Consider the following 20,061-nt stretch of genomic DNA (forward strand, 5'->3'; position numbering starts at 1 on the left):
CACTTTAAAAGAGGGGAAACAAAGGTGGAGGGATTTGCAGCTCTGACCTCCGGTTGGAATGCTCTCCCTTTTTCCGCCTGGTGCTTGCCTGTTCATCCCTCAGGACCTAGTTGGGGTCACCTCAAGAAGTTTCTTGAGTCTTGCCCTTCTTCCTTCCTAAAGTGCAATTGCGCAGTTACCCCACCGGGCTTCTATAGATCATTAAAGAAAGGGAGTTCAGAACTGGATGGACTGGCTTTGATTACTGGCCTGGTCACCCCAGGTGACCTTGGGCTAGTTAAATAAAATCTCCAAGCTTCAGGATCCTCATCTTTCAAAAGAAATAATAGTGTGCAGATCATAGGGTTGTGGGAATTAGGTGAGCCAACGCCTTGTAAAATGCTTCCTACAGTGCTTGTTGAATAGTAAGTGTTCCATAAATACTGTTTTCCCAAGGGGAAGGAAAGGGAAAGATACTCTTTTATTTTCTTTAGAAAGTCTTTATTATACCAAGCAAGACTTGGCTTTTGTAATCTTTTAAAAGAAAAGACAGGTGCACAAAAAGGAAATGTAACTCTGGAGAAGATCCATGCGAGTCTAGTTAAAGGAGTACTCAGCGGAGGACAAAGGTTTAGGCTAGTGATGATGGCTGACATTTGCTTACTGTGTGCCAGGCACTGTGTTAGGAGCTTTAGATGCATCACTATCTTTCTTAATCTTCCCTAAACCCAATGAGGTAGCTACTAGTATCCTCATCTATAAAGAGATTGAAGATTAACCACTTGCCCAAACATAACTAATAAGTAGCAAGATAGGGATGGAAATCCAGGTCTGTCTATATCCTAAGAGTTTTGATTCCATGCTATATTTCTTTTCTAATAAATTGAGGGGGGAAAAAAAACTCTCCTTTCTTGGACGAGATTAACTTTTTTTTTTTCCTTCACGAAGTGGAATTTATCTGTTTTATGACAGAAAGATTAAATAAAAAATCTGGATCTGAGTACCATCTTGAATCTCAAGAAGGATAATGTATCTGGAATTAACTATTTCAGATTAACTATTCCAATCAACTATTATACACTGTTCCTAGGAGCAGGGAACCAATTCATCCTGGTTTTAGCACTGAAAGTCCTGCAACCCAGGAACCCCCCGCAGTACTGGGCAATCTGGGACAGTTGGTCACCCTACCTAGGAGTGTTGAATTTCCTATTTTGGTCCTTAAATGGATCCTCTCAGGAAAAGTTTGGCATTCACTGAAGACTGACCCTTATGTGTGGCCGAGCATTTTTTCTGGGGTTAACTCATTAAATGAGCTAATAATGTGTTGTAAAATACTCTGCATTGTGTTTGGGATATAGTGTGCTCAGTAAATGCCATTATTTAAGGGAGAGGTGAGAGACAGATACTCAATTTATGACAATGTAAAAGAAAGAATATGAGTTAGTGGGAATTGGTTTTGAGTGTTATGTACTTGTTTGCCTTTGTGACTTCTACTTTCTAAAACTGTGACAGCAGAGCAGCGTCATGGAAGCAGTTGAGGAAAGTCATGCCCAAAGCTGGGCTTATGCAGTTAGAAGCCTGTAACCCGGGCAATGACAAACTAATAGCACCCACTAGTCGGTTTGTTATTCCAACAGAGGGCACTTATAGTGGGTTAGGAACTGCCATATTGGTAAAAAGCAAAAATGTAAAGTGAGGAGACAGGAGAATTTTGCAGAGTTCCTTTTGGGACAAATTTTTGGGAAGGAATTCTACCTCAGGAGGAACTATGAACAAAATGAATATTCCTGAGGTCCTGAAGACGTGGTTTCATGAATCGTGCCAGCATTAGGTGATAGAAAGAACTTGCCTCCCTCCCTGGCAACCTAACCTGTTCTCCATTGCCTGCTGCCTCTTAACCATTCCTGGTCTCCTTGGCCAGTTGTAGTGCTGGCTTCTACCTCAGGCTTCTTTCTAAGCATAAGCCTCAGACAAATAGGAAGAAGTTGTTTAAAAAGAAAAGAACTGGGAGGAAAGTCTTAAGAGTCTAGTGCCGGCTCTGAAACTATGTTGTATGGCCTTCAGTAAGTCTGTGTTGTTGTTGTTGTTTTAATTTTTAATTTTATTTTTTTTTAAGATTTTATTTATTTATTTGACAGAGACAGCAAGAGAGGGAACACAAGCAAGGGGAGTGTGAGAGGGAGATGCAGGCTTCCCGCCAAGCAGGGAGCTCGATGCAGGGCTCGATCCCAGGACCCTGGGATCATGACCTGAGCCGAAGGCAGACACTTAACGGCTGAGCCACCCAGGCGCCGCTGGCCTTCAGTAAGTCTGGATCTTAGTTTCCTCCAAAATAAAATGAGGGGGGATGCGTTTAATTTGCTCTCATTCTGTCATTCTGTGCAGGAATCTGTGACATTTTCTGGTAGAGAATAGGATGGGGAGATAGCACGTTCTCTGTGAGCCACTTAAAGCCAAGAGGTTGTATCTTTCTAGCCTTAGTACCTTAATACAGTGTCTGTCAGTAACCAGTGATGCAATTTGTGGATGAGAATAGCTTGAGATCCAAAAGACCCAGATTTGAATACAATTTACTGGTACTGACTTTTGGTAACTGAGCAAATATGATTCAAAGCACCTTAGGATCCTCCTCTGGAAAAAAGCTGGAATGGGATTTACAACAACCTTACACTTCTTCAGAATTAATGACTACGGGAAAACATAGAGTTGTGCAGATGAAAAGAACTCTGTTGGTTTCAAGATCCTGGATTATCCCAGTTTAACTGAAATTTACTTCCTAGGCAGGTGCAGGATGAACATGTATTGCTTGCCCTAATTTTGGACAAAAGACTATCAAGAATAGGCTGTCATTCTTTCATCCGCTTTACTTTTTGATGAGATTGTGCTGAAAGCTTTAGCCTGGTACAATGATTCTTTCTGGCTAACACAGTAATCAAACAGGTCTTGCTGCCTTACTTGGCAGAAACAAATCAGTTTAAGAGCCCACTTACTTCCTCTCTACAGACCAGGTTCAAGGCAAGTGTCTCATTCTGGCAGCTGAAATCCAGCAGAAATCCTTAGAGAACCATATCATAAAGCTCATTCTCTTTTAGCCGATTTAAAAAAGAATATAAATGTACAGCCCTCATACCTAGTGTACTATTAAAAATATGATTCCTTTATTCCTTAGTTAATAAAAAATTCATTCATACCATTACTCATCTTTAAAAAATATATATACCAAAATGTTTCAGTTAGAGACATTTAACCATTTATAATTATAAATTAAGTCATTTTCTTCTCCCCTCACCCCCCACATTAGTGAGATTCCTGGGTTAGCACTCCAGAGACCGTTCTGGCCTACATATTTCCCAAGCTGTTTCTTCTGCCTGGTGAGATAAAAAAGCAAGTGAAGGCAGTTTTCCCTATCATCAAGAGCAGCCGCTGCTTTGAACAAGTCTTTTCTTCAGGGTCAAATCTCATCAGCCACATGAGGGGCCGGGAGAAAGATGTTGGTTTGCTGCCCTCTGCAGGCTGCACTCGGTGAGCTTCGATTAGTTGGAGGAAGAAGGGAGGAATCCTTAAGGATCTGAAAAGAAATGAAACAAGTTAATGCTGAATAAGCCGAGAGTGGGTGGGGGTAATGATTGTGAACATCGGCCTTCCATTCAAAAAACCACAGCATTTAGGGCACGTAAAGACGGCCAACATATCTTCGTTAAGTGAAAACAGGATGTGATAAAATGTGCACAGTTTGATTCGATTTTTGTAAAAACAGATTTAGTTATACAAGAATGTTAAACCTTGGTTATCTTGGTGGTGGGATAATGGGTAATTTGCGTTATATTCTTTTTACTTATCTGTACCATCTTAACGTTCTACAATAAATATGTGTTATTCTAGTAATAACCTAGTTTAAAAAGTATATTAAAAAGTGGGGGGGGGGCGCCTGGGTGGCTCGGATGGTTAAGCAACTCCCTTAGACTCAGGTCACAATCTCCACATCCTGGGATCGAGCCCCACGTTGGGCTCCCAGCTCAGCAGGGAATCTGCTTCCTCTGCCTCTCCCCCTGCTTGTGCTCTGTCTCTCTCCCTCTCAAATGAATAAATTAAATCTTAAAAAAAAAAAAAAGTATGTGTGTTGGGGCTCCTGGGTGGCTCAGTCGGTGGAGCCTCCAACTGTTGATCTCGGCTCAGGTCTTGATCTCAAGGTTGTGGGTTCAAGCCCCATGTCGGGCTCCACGCTGGGCATGGAGCCTGCTACTTAAGTGCGTGTGCCAAGGGGGCTTCTTTGGTGCTAGTAATATTCTATTCCTTGATCTGGATGCTATGTGTTCATCAAGCTGTCTATTTATAATACATGCTCTTCTCTGTATGTATAGTATACTTCAGTTAGTTTTTAGAAAGTGCTTATACAGGAGCTCTCATTCAGTGCTGGGAATGCAAAACGGTGCAGCCACTCAGGAAGGCAGTTTGGCAGTTGCATACAAAACTAAACATACTTGTATCATACGGTTCGGCCACCTTGCTCCTTGGTATTTACCCCAATGAGTTGAAAACTTATGCCCACACAAAAACCTCCACACACTTACAGCAACTTAATTCATAATTGCCAAACACTTGGAAACAACCAAGATGTCGGTAGGTGAATGATAAATACTGTGTGAGCGCACAGGACAAAGGGGCATATGGGACACTGTACTTTCCGCTCAATTTGGCTGTGAACCTAAAACTACTCTAAAAATTAAAGTCTTTCTTTTTAAACATTGTATTTATTTGTGGGAGAGAGCAAGAGAGCGAGCGAGCAGGGGGAGCGGCAGGCAGAGGGAGAAGCAGGCTCCTGCTGAGCAAGGAACCCAACGAGGGACTCCATCCCAGGACCCTGGGATCATGACCTGAGCTGAAGGCAGACGCTTCACTCAAGTCTTTTTTTTTAAGTGGCTGTACTTCTCTAGGAATATACTAAAAACTATTGAACTGTATATATTAAATGAGTAAACTGTATAGTTTGTGAACTGTATCTCAATAAAGCTTTTTAAGTGGTTGTATTCATAGATTAAAATGGATATAAAGTACCAACACATGCTACAATATGGATAAGCCTGAAACGACTATGCCAAGTGAAAAGGCCAGACACAAAAGGCCACAGATTGTATGCTATGTCTAGAATAGGCAGAAATAGATTACTGTTGCCAGGGACTGGGGAATGGTGGGGGGGGTTGGGGAGTGACTGCTAATGGGTACAAGGTTTCTTCTTGGGATGATGAAAATATTCTGGAATTAGACAGTGGTGAGTAATGTACAACTCTGTGAGTGTACTGTAAGACAACTTAATTGGATACTTTGGAAGGGTGAACTTTATGGTATGTGAATTATGTCTCAATAAAGCTGTTCTCTTTTTAAAACGGGAAAAAAGCAATGGCAGATTTTGAAAAATTATCTTAAATAGCATGTGCCAGGGTGCCTGGGTGGCTCTGTCAGTTACGCATCCAACTCTTGATTTCAGCTCAGGTCATGATCTCAGGGCTGTGAGACTGAGCCCCGCCTCAGCTCCCGCTGGGCATGGAGCCTGCTTAAGATTCTCCCCCTCCCTCTCAAATTAATTAATTAATTAATTAATTAATTAAAACTGATTTTTAAATGTGCATTAAGCTATAGTGTTTGAAAGACTATGATGTTCCATTTCTAGACATGTGCTATTTGTTTATTTGTTTAAGGGGAACTGGAAACTTATCTAAAAAGCATTTACCTTTAATAGTAGGACTACAGTGAAAGTCCCAGTTTCTGGCTCAGGACATCAGGCTGCGGTCAGCGTGGGTCTATCAAAGGCAGCAGTTCCCCGCAAGGAGAATCCAGTTTCAGGCACGCCAACTCGTCGGACCGCGTGGGCCCAATGTTCAGTATTGCGATTGGGAGCTGCTTCTCTCGGGCAGTGAGGATAAACCTGTAGCCGGAGTACACCTTACAAGAAGAAGACACAGGTGAGGACTCTCGATGCAGGAAGAGAGAAACCAAGCAGGGAGCCCCCCGGGGGCTCTCCATCCCACGAAAGGGGCAGTCACCACCCTGACCAAGTTCGATACCTGCAAGGACGATCCCACTACCAACAGGGAGTCAGCTTCTTTTACACGCCTGCGCACAAAGTCAACCTTGTCCGCGTTCACTGTGTCCCCGAAGAAAACGACGTCTGGTTTCAGGGGGCCTCCACATCGAGCGCAGGACGGGACCTGAAAGCTCTGTACCTGCTCCTCTGTGAGAAAGACGTCGCCATCAGGCGCCAGGCCATGGGCCTCGGCACTCCAGGTGGGGTTCAGGGCTTCAAAACGCTCTTGCAGTGCCCTGCGGGGAATCTGGTCACCACAGTCCACGCAAAGGACCCTGAAACCAAGAGGCTGACTGAATGGCTGGTCCCCAGGAGCCACAAAGCTGCCTCATCCCCAACCATTTTTAACTCCTCCAACGGTGCTTGCCATTCCTAACACCCAGTCTTTCTCCCATGTTAGGAATACCTTCTCGTGACCTCTTTAACTACCACCATTTCTCACCTCCCTTTACTGCCAACCTGTAGAACAAGGAGTGTACGTCTGTTTTCCTTGCTCGCACCCCCTGCTTACCCTGTCGGCTCATTTTTACCCGTAGCACAACTGCACATGACCTCCGTAGTGTCCAAACCCGTGCTTTCCCCTCCCTCCCTCCCTCCTTCTCCTCCTCCGGGGTGATGGTCACTGTCCATCACCATCGTCTCTAAAACGCTCTTCCCCCTGGTGTCCTTACCCAGTGTCTTCTGTTCGTCTTCTTACCTCTCTAATCATGAGCTCCATGAGAGCAAGGACTTTGAGTCCTTTGACCACTGTGCTATGCCCACCACCTAGAACAGCGCCTAGAGACAGCGTTCTCTAAATAGCAGCTAAAAGAAAGAACTAAAGGTGGTTTAGTTGGTTTCTTCTCTACTCCTCAATCTTCCAGCCAGTTTTCTTTCTACCTTCACCCTGGCGACTCTGTTTTCACTGCCACAATGCTTCTATGCTAATGGTTCCCTCCTCTGTGCTCTCTCCCAAACTCCAAGTCATCTTGACTGTCCTGTCCAGCTTACCTCTGTCTTCACCCGCCACTCCCCAACTTCTCCATCACCATCCTTTCTCCAGTTACTTGGGTAGGAACCCTTGCAAAAACTTGTTACTCGATTTGCTCCTTTTTATCTAGCCACCCATCAGATTATGTTGATTATTTTACTTAAAAGGCCCCATAGGAGGGTACCTGGCTGGCTCAGTTGGTGGTGCATGTGACTCTTGGTCTCAGGGTTCTCAGTTTGAGCCCCATGCTGGATATAGAGATTACTTAAAAAAATAAAATCTTAAAAAAGGAGGGGGTCTGTGTGGCGCAGTCAGTTTAGCATCGGACTCCCAGTTGCAGCTCAGGTCATGATCTCAGGGTCGTGATATCAAGCACCATGTTGGGCTCTGTGGGAAGTCTGTTTCAGATTCTCCCTCTCCCTCTGCCTGCACTCATGTGCACACTCTCAAATAAATAAATAAATCTTTAAAAAACAAAGGCCCCCTATGAAATGCTAAGTCTTGGATTTGTTTTAAAACATTTTAAGAGACAGGGAGAGAGAGAGAGTAAAGTAGACATGCTAAAATCTTTGTATCTGAGTGATGGTACATGGGAGTTCATTATACTACTTTCCTTTTAGGGACATGTGAAATTATCATCATGAAAAGAAAGTTTTAATGGACATAGGGTCATCATTAGCTCTCGAACTGCCCTGATACCACCTGGGTCTAGGTCCTTCAGGCTGACCTCCCCGAGTCATTCTTTCTAATCCTGTGTGGCTTTCCTCAAATGCTATTTTTATCATATTGCTTTCGTGCTCAGAAACCACTAATATTCCCCTTTGGTCTCTCACAACAGACCCAAATTGCACTGCACTATTTTCAGACACACCCATGATTAGGGTCTAGCCTTCCCAGACAATCTGATTTCATAGTAACTCTCCACAGGGGCCAGGCCAGGCTCCTCTGGGCTCTACAAGTCCTCTTCATTTTGAAAGCCCTCTCCCTTCTTTTGCCTAGTCGGACTGGAGCTAGGCTTAAGCCCCACTTTTCCCATAAAAGCTTAACCAATTACTCCAAGCTTTACCAAATCTGTTTTTCTGAACTTGCAAAACATGTCTATCAAGGACCACATAATTTAACAATTGTGTGGAGTTGTTTGTTAAACATATTTTTGGATCCCTCCCCCACCCCAAAGATAACAAAGTTCTCACATACAAAGTAGACCATGTTTTATACTTTGGTTTTGACCCCTCCACACCACCAAGTAGCACACCGCATGTTGTAGAGACCCAATATTTAATGATTGGCAGGAGGATCTCTGGGGCTTAAAAATAAGGAAATGGTCTCCAATTAGCTTCAAGTTACTGCCAGGGCTACATGTGTTCATCCCATCAATATTTACTGGGTTCTGACTATATGCTGGGCTGTACTGTGTTCTACATGTCTAGGCATCAGAGATCTTCCAGCTTCTAGCCTATGCTGTTGGCGCTTTGCTCATAGTCCCCTCAAGACATCCTACAGGCTACTTGCACATAGTTTTCTTATAAGCAATTTCCTGCATCTCTCTTAGTGTGTTCACTGGCCAAGGAAGCCTTCTCCAGAGTTGCAGAGTCAGTGCTAGGGACTGAATTCCCCTAGACTGACCCTCAACCAATGAGGGATGGGACATGATGGACAAATGCCCCAGCTTCCTCGACTTTCAGTGAGACGATTCTGAAGCATGCTCTAGATAGTCAGAGGGCCCCTCAAAGGATTGAGCCTCAGCTCCCCAAAGCGGCAACCCATTCATTACTTTACCCTTTTCTTGGCTTTTCTTCCCTACCCTGTTTCATTTCCCCACTGAGTTTGTTCCTCAGTGAATTTGCTGGGATTGACTCCAAAAATAAACAACTTGCTCCAAATCCTTTTCTCAAGGTCTAATGAAAACAACAGTGATCAAGAAAGCCAAAGTCTCTGCTCTTATGGAGACACATTTCTGCATTCAAATTATTTAGACCTTCCTGCACCTGTGCATGCATCCATGGAGTTCTGTGAGGCGCTGACTTCCTGCTTTCGTGTGCAAGGCATCCACATTTTGGGTCACCAACCAGTACAGCTTTCCGAGTCTCTCCCAGTTGCTCAAAGCCCAATGTGCAGGGTTAGGCTGGAGGGAGGAGAACCGAGGCCAGCCTACAAAGTTTCTTGCCCAGTACCGCTGGCGGACTGGAGCACTCCGCAGAAAATCCCCATGCTGAATGGGTTTCCGGTCAGTGCGGGCATAGAGTCCCACCTTTTCTGACCTGTAGTCTGGGATCCCCGACTCGGTGGAGATTCCTGCCCCAGTCATCACTAGGAGTCTCTTGGAAAGAGTGACGAAGCGCTGTAACTCTTTGACCTTCTCAGGGTCCAGAGGAGGACTTGGTGGCACAAATAACCCAATGGATCCACGTGAGCACTGTCGGCTGCTCTTCACCATCCAGCGGCCTTTTGCTGCCCTGAAAGTCAACCCAAAATTCATCCTCGTTCTAGAGAGAGAGAAACCTGATGTAAGAAACTGGGTTTAAAAACTAAAGCAGCAACAACAACAAAAACTAAAGCAAACAAAAAAACCCAAACAAGAAGAACAAAACTGAGGCAAAAAATAATAAAAAAATTAAAAAAACTGAGGCAACCATCAACCAATGAATGAATAAACAAAATGGGGCCTGTCCATACAATGAAGTGTTATTTACTTATAAGCATGAAGTTTTTTGTTTTTGTTTTTAGAATTATATTTATTTATTTGACAGGGAGAGAGAGAGCACAAGCAGGGGGAGTGGCAGGCAGAGGGAGAGGGAGAAGCAGGCTCCTGCTGAGCATGGAGCCTGATGTGGGATTTGATCCCAGGACCCTGGGATCATGACCTGAGCCAAAGGCAAATGCTTAACCGACTGAGCCACCCAGGCGCCCCAAGCATGAAGTTCTGATATATGCTACAATATGGATATGGATAAAGTGTAAGAAGTCAGTCACGAAAGGACAAATACCTTACAATTTTACTTACATAAGTTGTCCAAAATACACAAATATATAGAGACAGAAAGTAAATTAGTAGTTGCTAGGACTGGAAGGAAGAATGTATCTGAACTTATTCTTTTTTTTTTTTTAAAGATTTTATTTATTTGACAGAGACAGCCAGCGAGAGAGGGAACACAAGCAGGGGAAGTGGGAGAGGAAGAAGCAGGCTCCCAGCGGAGGAGCCTGATGTGGGGCTCGATCCCAGAACGCTGGGATCACGCCCTGAGCCGAAGGCAGACGCTTAAGGACTGCGCCACCCAGGCGCCCCAGAACTTAATTCTTTTTTTTTTAAGTCTTTCCCTTTAGACTTTTTTTTTAATTCAAGGATAATTAACAATGTTATAGTAGTTTCAGATGTACAGTATGATTCAACAATTCTATACTCATTGCTCATCACTGTAAGTGTTCTTTTTTTTATATATATACATTTATTTCTTTATTTGAAAGAGAGCACAAGCAGGGGGAGGGACAGGGGAGAGGGAGAAGCAGACTCCCCACTGAGCAGGGAGCCAGAGGCTTAACCAACTGAGGCACCCAGGTGCCCCTATAAGTGTCCTCTTAATCTCCTGCACCTACTTCACCCATCTCCTCACCCCTCCTCCTCTCTGGCAACCACCAGTTTGTCCTCTCTATTTAAGAGTGTTTTTTTTTTTTTTTTTAAGATTTTATTTATTTATTTATTTATTTGACAGAGATAGAGACAGCCAGTGAGGAGGGAACACAAGCAGAGGGAGTGGGAGAGGAAGAAGCAGGCTCATAGCGGAGGAGCCTGATGTGGGGCTCGATCCCATAACGCCGGGATCACGCCCTGAGCCGAAGGCAGACGCTTAACCGCTGTGCCACCCAGGCGCCCCTAAGAGTGGTTTTTTGTCTCTTTTTTCTTTCTTCATTTATTTTGTCTCTTAAATTCCACACGAGTGAAATCATGTATTTGTCTTCTTCTGACTTGTTTCACTTAGCATTGTACCTTCTAGATCGATCCATGTTATTGCAAATAGCAAGATTTCCTTCTTTTTTTGGCTAATATTCCTCTGTGTGTGTGTGCGTATTGACATCGTCTTTATCCATTCATCTATGGATGGACACTTGGGCTGCTTCCATATCTTGGCTATTGTAAATAATGCTGCAGTAAACATAGACGTGCATGTATCTTTTCAAATCAGTGTTTTTGTTTTCTTTGGGTAAATACCCAATAGTGGAATTACTGGATCATATAGTAATTTTTTAATTTTTTGAGGAGCCTCCATACTGTTTTCCACAGTAGCTGCAGCAGCTTGAATTCCCACAAACAGTCCACGAGGGTTCGTTTTTCTCCATATCCTCGCCCATACTAGTTATTTCCTATGTCTTTGATTTTAGCCTTTCTGGGAGGTGTGAGTTGATACCTCATTTATAACTGAAAAGCAAAGGAAGCATCTAGGCATTAAGCATCAACAGCTTCCTCCACTTTCAACATTACAGAAAAAGAGAGTCTGGATCTCCCTATTGGCACTAATGGCAGCTAATCTTTTTTGCTCCCATCTATATTGAGAGTATATATATGTATTTTTAGTAGGCTATGGAGCCCAACTCGGGCCTCGATCTCACAACCCTGAGATCATGACCTGAGCTGAAACAAGAATCAGAGGCTTAAGCGACTAAGCCGACACCTAGGAGCCCCTGGAGTTGTTAATTTTTGAAGCTGGGTGATGGGTCTGTGGATGGGGTTCATTATATCATTCTATCTCCACAACGGAAAAAAATTTTTTTAAGGGAATTTATTTATTTATTTATTTGTTTTTTTTTTATTTGAGAGAGAGCACAGAGAGAGAGAGAAAAAGTGGGGGAGGAGCAGAGGGAGAAGCAGACTCCCCGCTGAGCTGGGATCATGACCTGAGCCAAAGGCAGACGCTTAACTGCCTGAGCCACCCAGGTACCCCCATAATAAAAAATTGTTTTATTTTTGTTATGTTTTAAGTAGGCTCCACACCTAATGTGGGGCTTGAACTCACGACTCCTGAGATCGAGTCACATGCTCTATGGACTGAGCCAGCTAGGTGCCTCCACAATAAAAAATTAAGAAAAAATAATTCTTTAGAGGGATGTCTGGATTGCAGATGTCCTACTGTGCCCAGGACATCGGAAGTGCTGAAATGCCAAAAGCCATGAGATGAAGGAAAATGCTTATATCTTTTGAATATTTTAAAGGCTTAAGAGATACGATCAGAAAAGTGAGGGGGGAGAAAAGAATGGACCAGTTTGAAGAGAAGCTAAAATGTGGAATGTTTCACCTTAAAGGTAGATATTTCAGACCATACTACTTCCGGTGGCAGACTGCATGCTTATATGAACAACCTGATAATGAATTAATCAGTGACTTCAGTGTCTTGAAGGACAACGCCCAAATAAGAGTATCTTTCATTGGAAAGGTATAGCCTCTCCCCCCCACCAACATACACCCAGAGTATATTTATAATTTTACTTTGTAACTGAAATCAATCTTTTGTAGAATTTGGAAGGCTGTGAGCTAGCTCAGGATCTGAGAACTCAATGATGTACTGAACACTGGGGCTCCAGGCTTATAGAGAAAACTGAACCTTGCCAGGGGTGTGCTGGTAAACTACCTTCTCCCCCACTGTCCCCCCCCCCAAAATAAAGATACAAGAAAATAATGCCATCATGACCAGTTTCAGGCTAACAATGGCTTAACGACCAGCTAGCAAGTCCCTGAATACTTAACAGTTGGCCCTCACCGGTAAAAACTAATTCCAGCACACCTTCCTGAGTCCCATGATGTCCTGTCCAAAACAACAAGGCTACCTTTTTATTATCTTTTTAATAATTTGTTTTGGTCAAGAATTTCTAATACCTTTCAGAAAATAAAATCTTGTCTCCACACTGGACTATTTCATAACAGCCCAAACCAATCTTGTCCTTTTGACCTCTCAACCTACAACCAGAGCTCTGCTATACTGTAGCCATCAGATGGAAATTAACTTAAAATCGTTGCTGAATCTGCCAAGGATTTTTGCATCCAAGAGAAATTGTACATTTGCCTTATAAAAAATGGTGCAAGGGACTCTTAAATGTTTTTAAATTTTTAAAAAGGAGTGGGGGTGACTCGGTGGTGCTGTCAGATAGGCGACCCACTCTTGGTTTCAGCTCAGGTCTGATCTCCAGGTGGTGAGACTGAGCGCCAAGTCGGGCTCTGCACAGGGTGTGGAGCCTGCTAAAGATTCTCCCTCTTCCTCTGTCCCTCCCCGCCCTGCACACGAACTCTCTTTCTCCCTCTCAAAAAAATAAATAATAATAGTAATAATAAAAAGGAAGTGTAAAACACAAATTGGTAAAGCAGGATTCTAGCATAACATGAGTCCTGTTCTGCTTGTCCCAGTAAAACCTGGCTGGTCAGAAATAAATTTCTTATAGGGGGCACCTGGGTGGCTCAGTTAGTTAAGCGTTTGCCTTTGGCTCAGGTCATGATCCCAGTGTCCTGGGATCCACCCCATGTTGGACTCCCTGTTCAGCAGGGGAGTCCACTTCTCCCTCTCCCTCTGCTTGTGTGCTCTCTCTCGCTCACTCTCCCTCCCAAATAAATAAAAATCTTTTAAAAAATTTCTTACACACTTCAAAATATTAATGGCCTATTCCCAACATCTCTTAAATCTCTTAATAAGTTATTGTTATTCCATCTGTGAGTACATCTGAGGACGTCTCCATTGGAGGACTGCCTTTATAGTTTTAATTACTACCATCCCTTGGGATACCGTGTGTTCCATAAACCTACTTCCCATTTTATAAATCAGAAGTATTTCTTAACTAAAGAGCACATTTGAATTCTAGTATGCCAGGTGTTGATGAAATCGTTGCTCAGACATTTCGGACTTATAATTTTTATGGCTTTTTATTTATTAATGTAACTAAGCACATGCACATCTTTTATTCTGTCTTTATCATATTCTTTTTTAGTTTACCCTCAATCACAAACACTGCTACTTAGACACAGAATAGTGAGTCCTGGCACGACATTCTGCCCCAGCTTTTAGCTGTAAAAATAAGGATTTGACATATTACTTAACATAATGCAGAAATTCTCTAGTGATAAGCACCCGTATGTAAATATTATCTTACGCTTGGCTTTCCAGATCTAGGTTTAGGCCCCGATTTCTCTGTGTTCCACAGCAACACGTGAACCGCTAACAAATACAGCCTGGATACCTGAGACCAAAGGACTCGGGAAACCCCGCTGAAAACACGCTCTATTGGAACAGCAACTCTCTGCCAAGTACCACCGAAGGGCAAAGAGTTACTACGGTATCCCTTACAACAAATCCACAACTTCTAGAAACCCGCAGCCCGCAGAGAACACACTCACCTTTCACAGCTTAAACGACACTTCACGACTGACAATGCAACTGACTGGCTACTTTTGCATTTTGGGAAATGTAGTTCACGAGGCGGAAATGATGCATGAAAAACTACAAGTCCCACAATCCTCTGGGCTTCACAGTTGAGGGGCCCAGATTGTCTAGTAGCGCCACCTGTCTGCGTTTTATGGTCAGAGGTTTTGAACGTTGATTGGAGATGGGCTGCTGTCTTCTAAGTTCACACGCAGTGTCCCTTTGAGAGAAGTGGTTAGAGTTTCAACATCAGAGTGCTCAGTGCAAAATAATACATCCAAACAGCACTATGTTAGGAATTAATTGTTAAGATAGAAGCTTTAATAATGGATCTGGATTAGACTCATACTCAACTTCAGTGATTATGATCCTTTGCACTCACCATGAGGAAATCAAGTTCCCACCTTGCAGTGGGTTGTGAACAAACATCTGAAAAATTGATATTTTTGGAGTTTATATGAACAACTAACGCCACATATAATATATGGGGAATACTGTGTTTGCCTACTTGGCTTCTCCAATTTTATTTCTCCTTTTGTGTTTTTATTAAGTTAACCAACACTATGACTAGGTCTCACTTCCGTATATTCTGACTTAATTGGTCTGGGGAGATGCCTGGGCATCAAGTCGATTTACAAACTTCCCAGTTGTTTCTAGTATGTAGCCAAAGAGAACCTTTGCTCTCGAGCCTCGCCTAAATAAGATATCAATCAATTTGTGTTCAGAACATAATCAAAGGCCAGCTAATCCGGACCTTGAAGACCATCTATGGAACCACTTCCCCCACTTTAAGATAAACTGAAGCCCAGAAGGGTATTACAGAAGCTGGAGAAAAAGTTTGATTCCTGGTCCTCCCATTGAATGTGTGGAGGTAAATATTGGTAAAGTCACCCAGTTTAGTGTTTGCGGGTAGGACCTCTAGCAACAGCTCAGGTAGGTCACCCTGCTGGGATAATCACCTGACATTACAGCCTTTTGTGCCCTCGTTAACCTGACCACACTGGCTGAAAGAAACGACCAAAATGTAGACTGAAAATTTTTACTAAGTCAAAAAAATTGTAATCAGGAACATTTTCTGCACTTACGGGTATTTGAGCAAAACCTATTGAAACAGCCAAATTTATTATGAAAAATTTCCAACCCATATTGTTTTCTAGTTTGCCAAGTGGACTGAACATCATTAATTGAGAGACTGCCTAATACAGGGCTATTGTGCTTTTAGGCCCCAAAGAATCTCATGTTCCAGGGAGAAGTTAGCTGACTTTTCAATTTTTCTTAGCGCTGGAAAGTCATCCGTAGTGGATGAAGTCATCCAAGGCAGCTGGTGAAACACACAATTTCACCACACCAGGAATTAATGACTAAGTCTTTGGATCAAAGTAAAATAATCTAAAATTAATCAAGTTGCTAACCTTTTTCTCCACTAATTTTTCCTACCCTGTGAAAAAAAAATTAGCTACATATCAGCATCAAACAGGACTTTTAAAGATGTCATTTTTGCATCTGGATGATGACTATACAAATGTTCACTGAGCAACACTTTGAACATTTCATGGTTGAAATTTTTTTTTTAAAGATTTTATTTTTAGGTGTGCCTGGGTGGCTCAGTCGGTTAAGCAGTCAACTCTTCTTTTTTTTTTTTTTTTAAGATTTTATTTATTTATGTGCCAGAGAGACAGCCAGCGAGAGAGGGAACACAGCAGGGGAGTAGGAGAGGAAGAAGCAGGCTCCCAGCGGAGGAGCCCGATGTGGGACTCATTCCTGGAACGCCAGGATCACTCCCTGAGCCAAAGGCAGACGCTTAATGACTGCGCTACCCAGGCGCCCCAAGCAGTCAACTCTTGATCTCAGCTCAGGTCTTGATCTCAGGGTTGTGAGTTCAAGTCCTGTGTTGGGCTCCATGCTGGGCATGGAGCCTACTTAAAAAAAAAAGAGAAAAAAAAAGATTGTATTTTTAAGTAACCTCTACACCCAAAGTGGGGCTCAAACTTACAACCCCGAGATCAAGAGTCTCATGCTGTAGTGACTGACCCAGCCTCTCATGTTTGGAATTTTTTATAATAAAATGTTGGGGAGCACCTGGGTGGCTCAGTCAGTTAAGCATCTGCCTTCGGCTGGGGTCATGATATCAGGGTCCTGGGATCAAGCCCCAAGTCTTCGAGTCAGGCTCCCTGCTCAGCTAGGAGTCTGCTTCTCCCTCTCCCTCTCTTCCCCTCCCCTCGTCATGCTCTCAATCTCTCTCAAATAAATAAATAAAATCTTTAAAAATAAATAAATAAAATTTTAAAAATATAATAAAATGTTGGGGAAAATGTCACTTTCTTGGAGATTGCTGTTTACATCTTAATGGGTAGCAAAAACTAAAAGTATGTTGGAGAATATAGTTCCAGGAGGAAAGAAATCCAAGTATAAGTTTCTGACTGCTTTCCACTTGCCAAGGGAAAACAGGCAGTGGGAGCGAAAGTTACTTCAAACTTTGTGAACTGTGGACTTTTCTATGAAAATAGCATTTTCAGCCTCTCTTCTCTGAATTAAGGTGTCCAACAGAAAACCCTTTGGGATTAAAAAAGAATTGCCAAAAAAAAAAAAAAAATTACCATATGACCCAGAATTTCCACTTCCAACTATACACAGAAAAGAGTTGAAAACAAGAACTTAGGGGCGCCTGGGTGGCACAGCGGTTAAAGCGTCTGCCTTCGGCTCAGGGCGTGATCCCGGCGTTCCGGGTTCGAGCCCCACGTCAGGCTCCTCCTCTATGAGCCTGCTTCTTCCTCTCTCACTCCCCCTGCTTGTGTTCCCTCTCTCGCTGGCTGTCTCTATCTCTGTCAAATAAATAAATAAAAAATCTTTAAAAAAAAAAAAAAAGAAAACAAGAACTTAAACAGATATGAATATGCCACTGTTTATAGAAGGATTATTCACGATAGCCAAAAGGTGGAAGCGATGCAGATTCATAGAATAATGGATGGATAATAAAATTCCATACAATAGAATATTAGTCAGCCATAAAGAGGAATGAAATTATGATAGATAACTACAATGTAGATAGACCTTAAAACATTATGCTGTGAAATAAGCCAGACAGGCCCCAGTCTGCCTCCGTGGGAAGAGCATGCAACTCTTGAACGTGAGGTCATGAGTTCGAGCCCCACATTGGGTGTAGAGATTACTGAAATAAATAAACTTAAAAAAAAAAAAAAGGAAGGGCCACCTGGGTCGCTCAGTGGGTTAAGTGTCTGCCTTCGGCTCAGGTCATGATCCTGGGGTCCTGAGATGGAGCCCCAAATCCGGCTCCCTACTCAGCCAGGAGCCTGCTTCTCCTCTCTCTTGCCCCCCAACCCCCATCTTGTACTCTTTAGAACCCTCTAGAGAGGGTCTCTCTCTCTCTCTGCTCTCTCTCTCAAATGAATAAATAAAATCTTTAAAAAAAAAAAAAAAGCCAGACACAAAAAATAAAATATTGTATGATTCTGCTTAGAGGAGTCAAATGCGTGGAGACAGAAAGTAGAATAGAAGTTGCCAGGGGCTGGGAGAGGAAGGAATGGGAAGGGGAGTTAGTGTTTAATGGGTACAGAGTTTCAATTTGGGATGACGAAAAAGTTTTGGAGAGGTAGAGTGATGATGGTTGTAAAGAATAAATGTACGCAACGTTACTGAACTGTATACCTAAAAATGGTTAAAATGGTAAATTTTATGTTATATACAGTTTATCTCAATTTAAAGAAAAAAGACTATTTTGGAGATAATAGTTACGCTGTGAATCGGTAGCCAAGTGAACAGCATGCTGACACAGCCCATTTTTCATCTGCCCCAATTCACTCTATGAATGAAGCTATTAGCATGTTCCCTCCCATAATGCTTTGCTTCATTCTCCATCAAAACTTAATTAAGTGAAATCAAGAAAAAATCCTTAGAAATAGCTTATGCATTTTCAAGAGCTCTTTATTCGGTTGTATAATTTTCAACCAAACAATAATTGATGGTTTGTCCATACGACTCAAACTCGCCTTTCTGTAATAGGAACCTTGCCTATTGGGGATCATGAGTAGGGGGCGTTGTTCTTTAGCTTTGCGCAGTGGCAGTATCGTAGCCAATGAGGTTTATCCGAGGCGCGATTATTGCTAATTGAAAACTTTTCCCAATACCCCGCCGTGACGACTTGAAATATAGTCGGCATTGGCAATTTTTGACAGTCTCTACGGAGACTGATTTGTTTCTGTCTAATAGAAGCTCCCGCTGTACTTTAATTTTTTTTTTGTTAGAGTAATTCGTGTTCGGTTAGTTAACAGCCTTATTCTGTGCTGCGTTTTCTTTTACCTCTCGGTAATGTTCGAGTTGATAACAAGTACGTGGTGTGATTTTTATCCGCATGGACTTATGCACTTTCACCGGCAGCAACTCGGTTTTTCTTCGGTTGGTCCATTCGATTTCCCCGTTTTCCTGCGGTTCAGGTTTTTTACTCAAAATTCAAGTCTAACCTGGTCGTCTCTGTGATGTCATGAAGATTTGCATAAGATTACCCAGCATCCTCAGCGAATGCACGCTCATTTCCAAAATCTGAATGTTCGACCCGAGATGATCCAACAACAAGAAGCCTCCTGTGCAGACGGACCTTAAATATAATTGCTGGAAGCAGAACGCATCATATCCACGAACTCGCTGGCAGTCGCTCACCCTCAGTGAAAAGGTAGTTGTCATCCGTGGGGGAGCAGGGTGCGTGCGCACGTTCTCTAGCTTTGCGCAGTGGCAGTATCGTAGCCAATGAGGTTTATCCGAGGCGCGATTATTGCTAATTGAAAACTTTTCCCAATACCCCGCCATGACGACTTGAAATATAGTCGGCATTGGCAATTTTTGACAGTCTCTACGGAGACTGAATTTTATTTGTGCTGAAATAGTAGTTTTAAGTAGCAATTAGGATGGTTGCTTGCTTTTATCTTCGTTGTTGTTTGCATTGTGGTAGTATATACAGAGCGCTAACTTATGTGGGAGTCTGCAAGAAATCCGTTGCGGAGGTCCTATTAAAGCAGAAAAGAGGAGTTAAGTCTATCTTTTTCCGCTAGCCGTATTGTGAAAGTCACAGATTTGCAAAAAGCGGGACAGAATGCGCAGTTCGTTTATCCAAATATTTTTTAAAACAATCAGGAGGCAAACGGACACAGTACACTTAGTTACTGAGGTCTCATTGTGGAGTTGTAGGCTGAGCTGTGCATGAAACCAAGTGCCCTTACCCCTGGGTGTGCTGGATTCCACTACACCGGCTGCCTCCAGTCTCGTCCTGTTAGGAAAGCCGGGGGTGTCCCCGGACGGAAGCCTTCAGGAGTCCTACCCTTGCGCATGGCAGATCCAGCGGGACATGCGTGGGCCACCACCCATCAAACACTTCTCTGGTCTGTAAAAAGGATGTGGTTATTCAGGGCGAAGTTGGTGAACCGGCATCTATTGCTTCAAGGCGGCCCCGGGGAAAACCTCCCCAGCGGTAAATTAGACCCAGTCCCTGCTTCAGGGAGCTCACAGTTTTGAGACAGACCACAAATAAGTAAACGAAGATAAACTCGAAACTTACAGATTATTTCAGTGCTATGAAGAAAATAAGCAGGGAGATGTGGTGAAGCCATCCAGAAGACCAGCTA

The 20,061-nt window shown here is 43.0% G+C and overlaps 1 protein-coding gene and 2 non-coding genes across 4 annotated transcripts; 2 read left to right on the forward strand and 1 right to left on the reverse strand.

Moving 5' to 3' along the window:
- Window positions 1–3,169: 3,169 nt before the first annotated feature.
- On the reverse strand, window positions 3,170–14,700 carry SIRT4 (sirtuin 4). Of its 2 annotated transcripts, XM_008707680.2 has the most exons (4): window positions 9,020–9,758; window positions 6,042–6,336; window positions 5,708–5,919; window positions 3,170–3,547 (listed from the first exon to the last, which is right to left on the reverse strand). In XM_008707680.2, the coding sequence occupies exons 1-3, from the start codon at window positions 9,508–9,510 to the stop codon at window positions 5,767–5,769; spliced, it is 939 nt and encodes a 312-aa protein (XP_008705902.2). In that variant the 5' UTR covers window positions 9,511–9,758; the 3' UTR covers window positions 3,170–3,547; window positions 5,708–5,766. The 2 variants fall into 2 exon arrangements, with proteins under 2 accessions (XP_008705902.2, XP_040475781.1); XM_040619847.1 differs by lacking the exon at window positions 3,170–3,547 and adding an exon at window positions 14,404–14,700 and having other exon boundaries at window positions 5,856–6,336; window positions 9,020–9,517.
- A 3,792-nt stretch (window positions 14,701–18,492) lies between these two features.
- On the forward strand, window positions 18,493–18,633 carry LOC121100062. The gene has a single exon (XR_005831795.1). It is a non-coding gene; the product is annotated as a U4 spliceosomal RNA (small nuclear RNA).
- A 527-nt stretch (window positions 18,634–19,160) lies between these two features.
- On the forward strand, window positions 19,161–19,301 carry LOC121100061. The gene has a single exon (XR_005831794.1). It is a non-coding gene; the product is annotated as a U4 spliceosomal RNA (small nuclear RNA).
- The last annotated feature ends 760 nt before the right edge of the window (window positions 19,302–20,061 follow it).

The sequence above is a fragment of the Ursus maritimus genome, unplaced genomic scaffold (assembly GCF_017311325.1).
Source record: "Ursus maritimus isolate PB19 unplaced genomic scaffold, ASM1731132v1 scaffold_33, whole genome shotgun sequence".
In the NCBI taxonomy this organism is placed as follows: domain Eukaryota; kingdom Metazoa; phylum Chordata; class Mammalia; order Carnivora; family Ursidae; genus Ursus; species Ursus maritimus.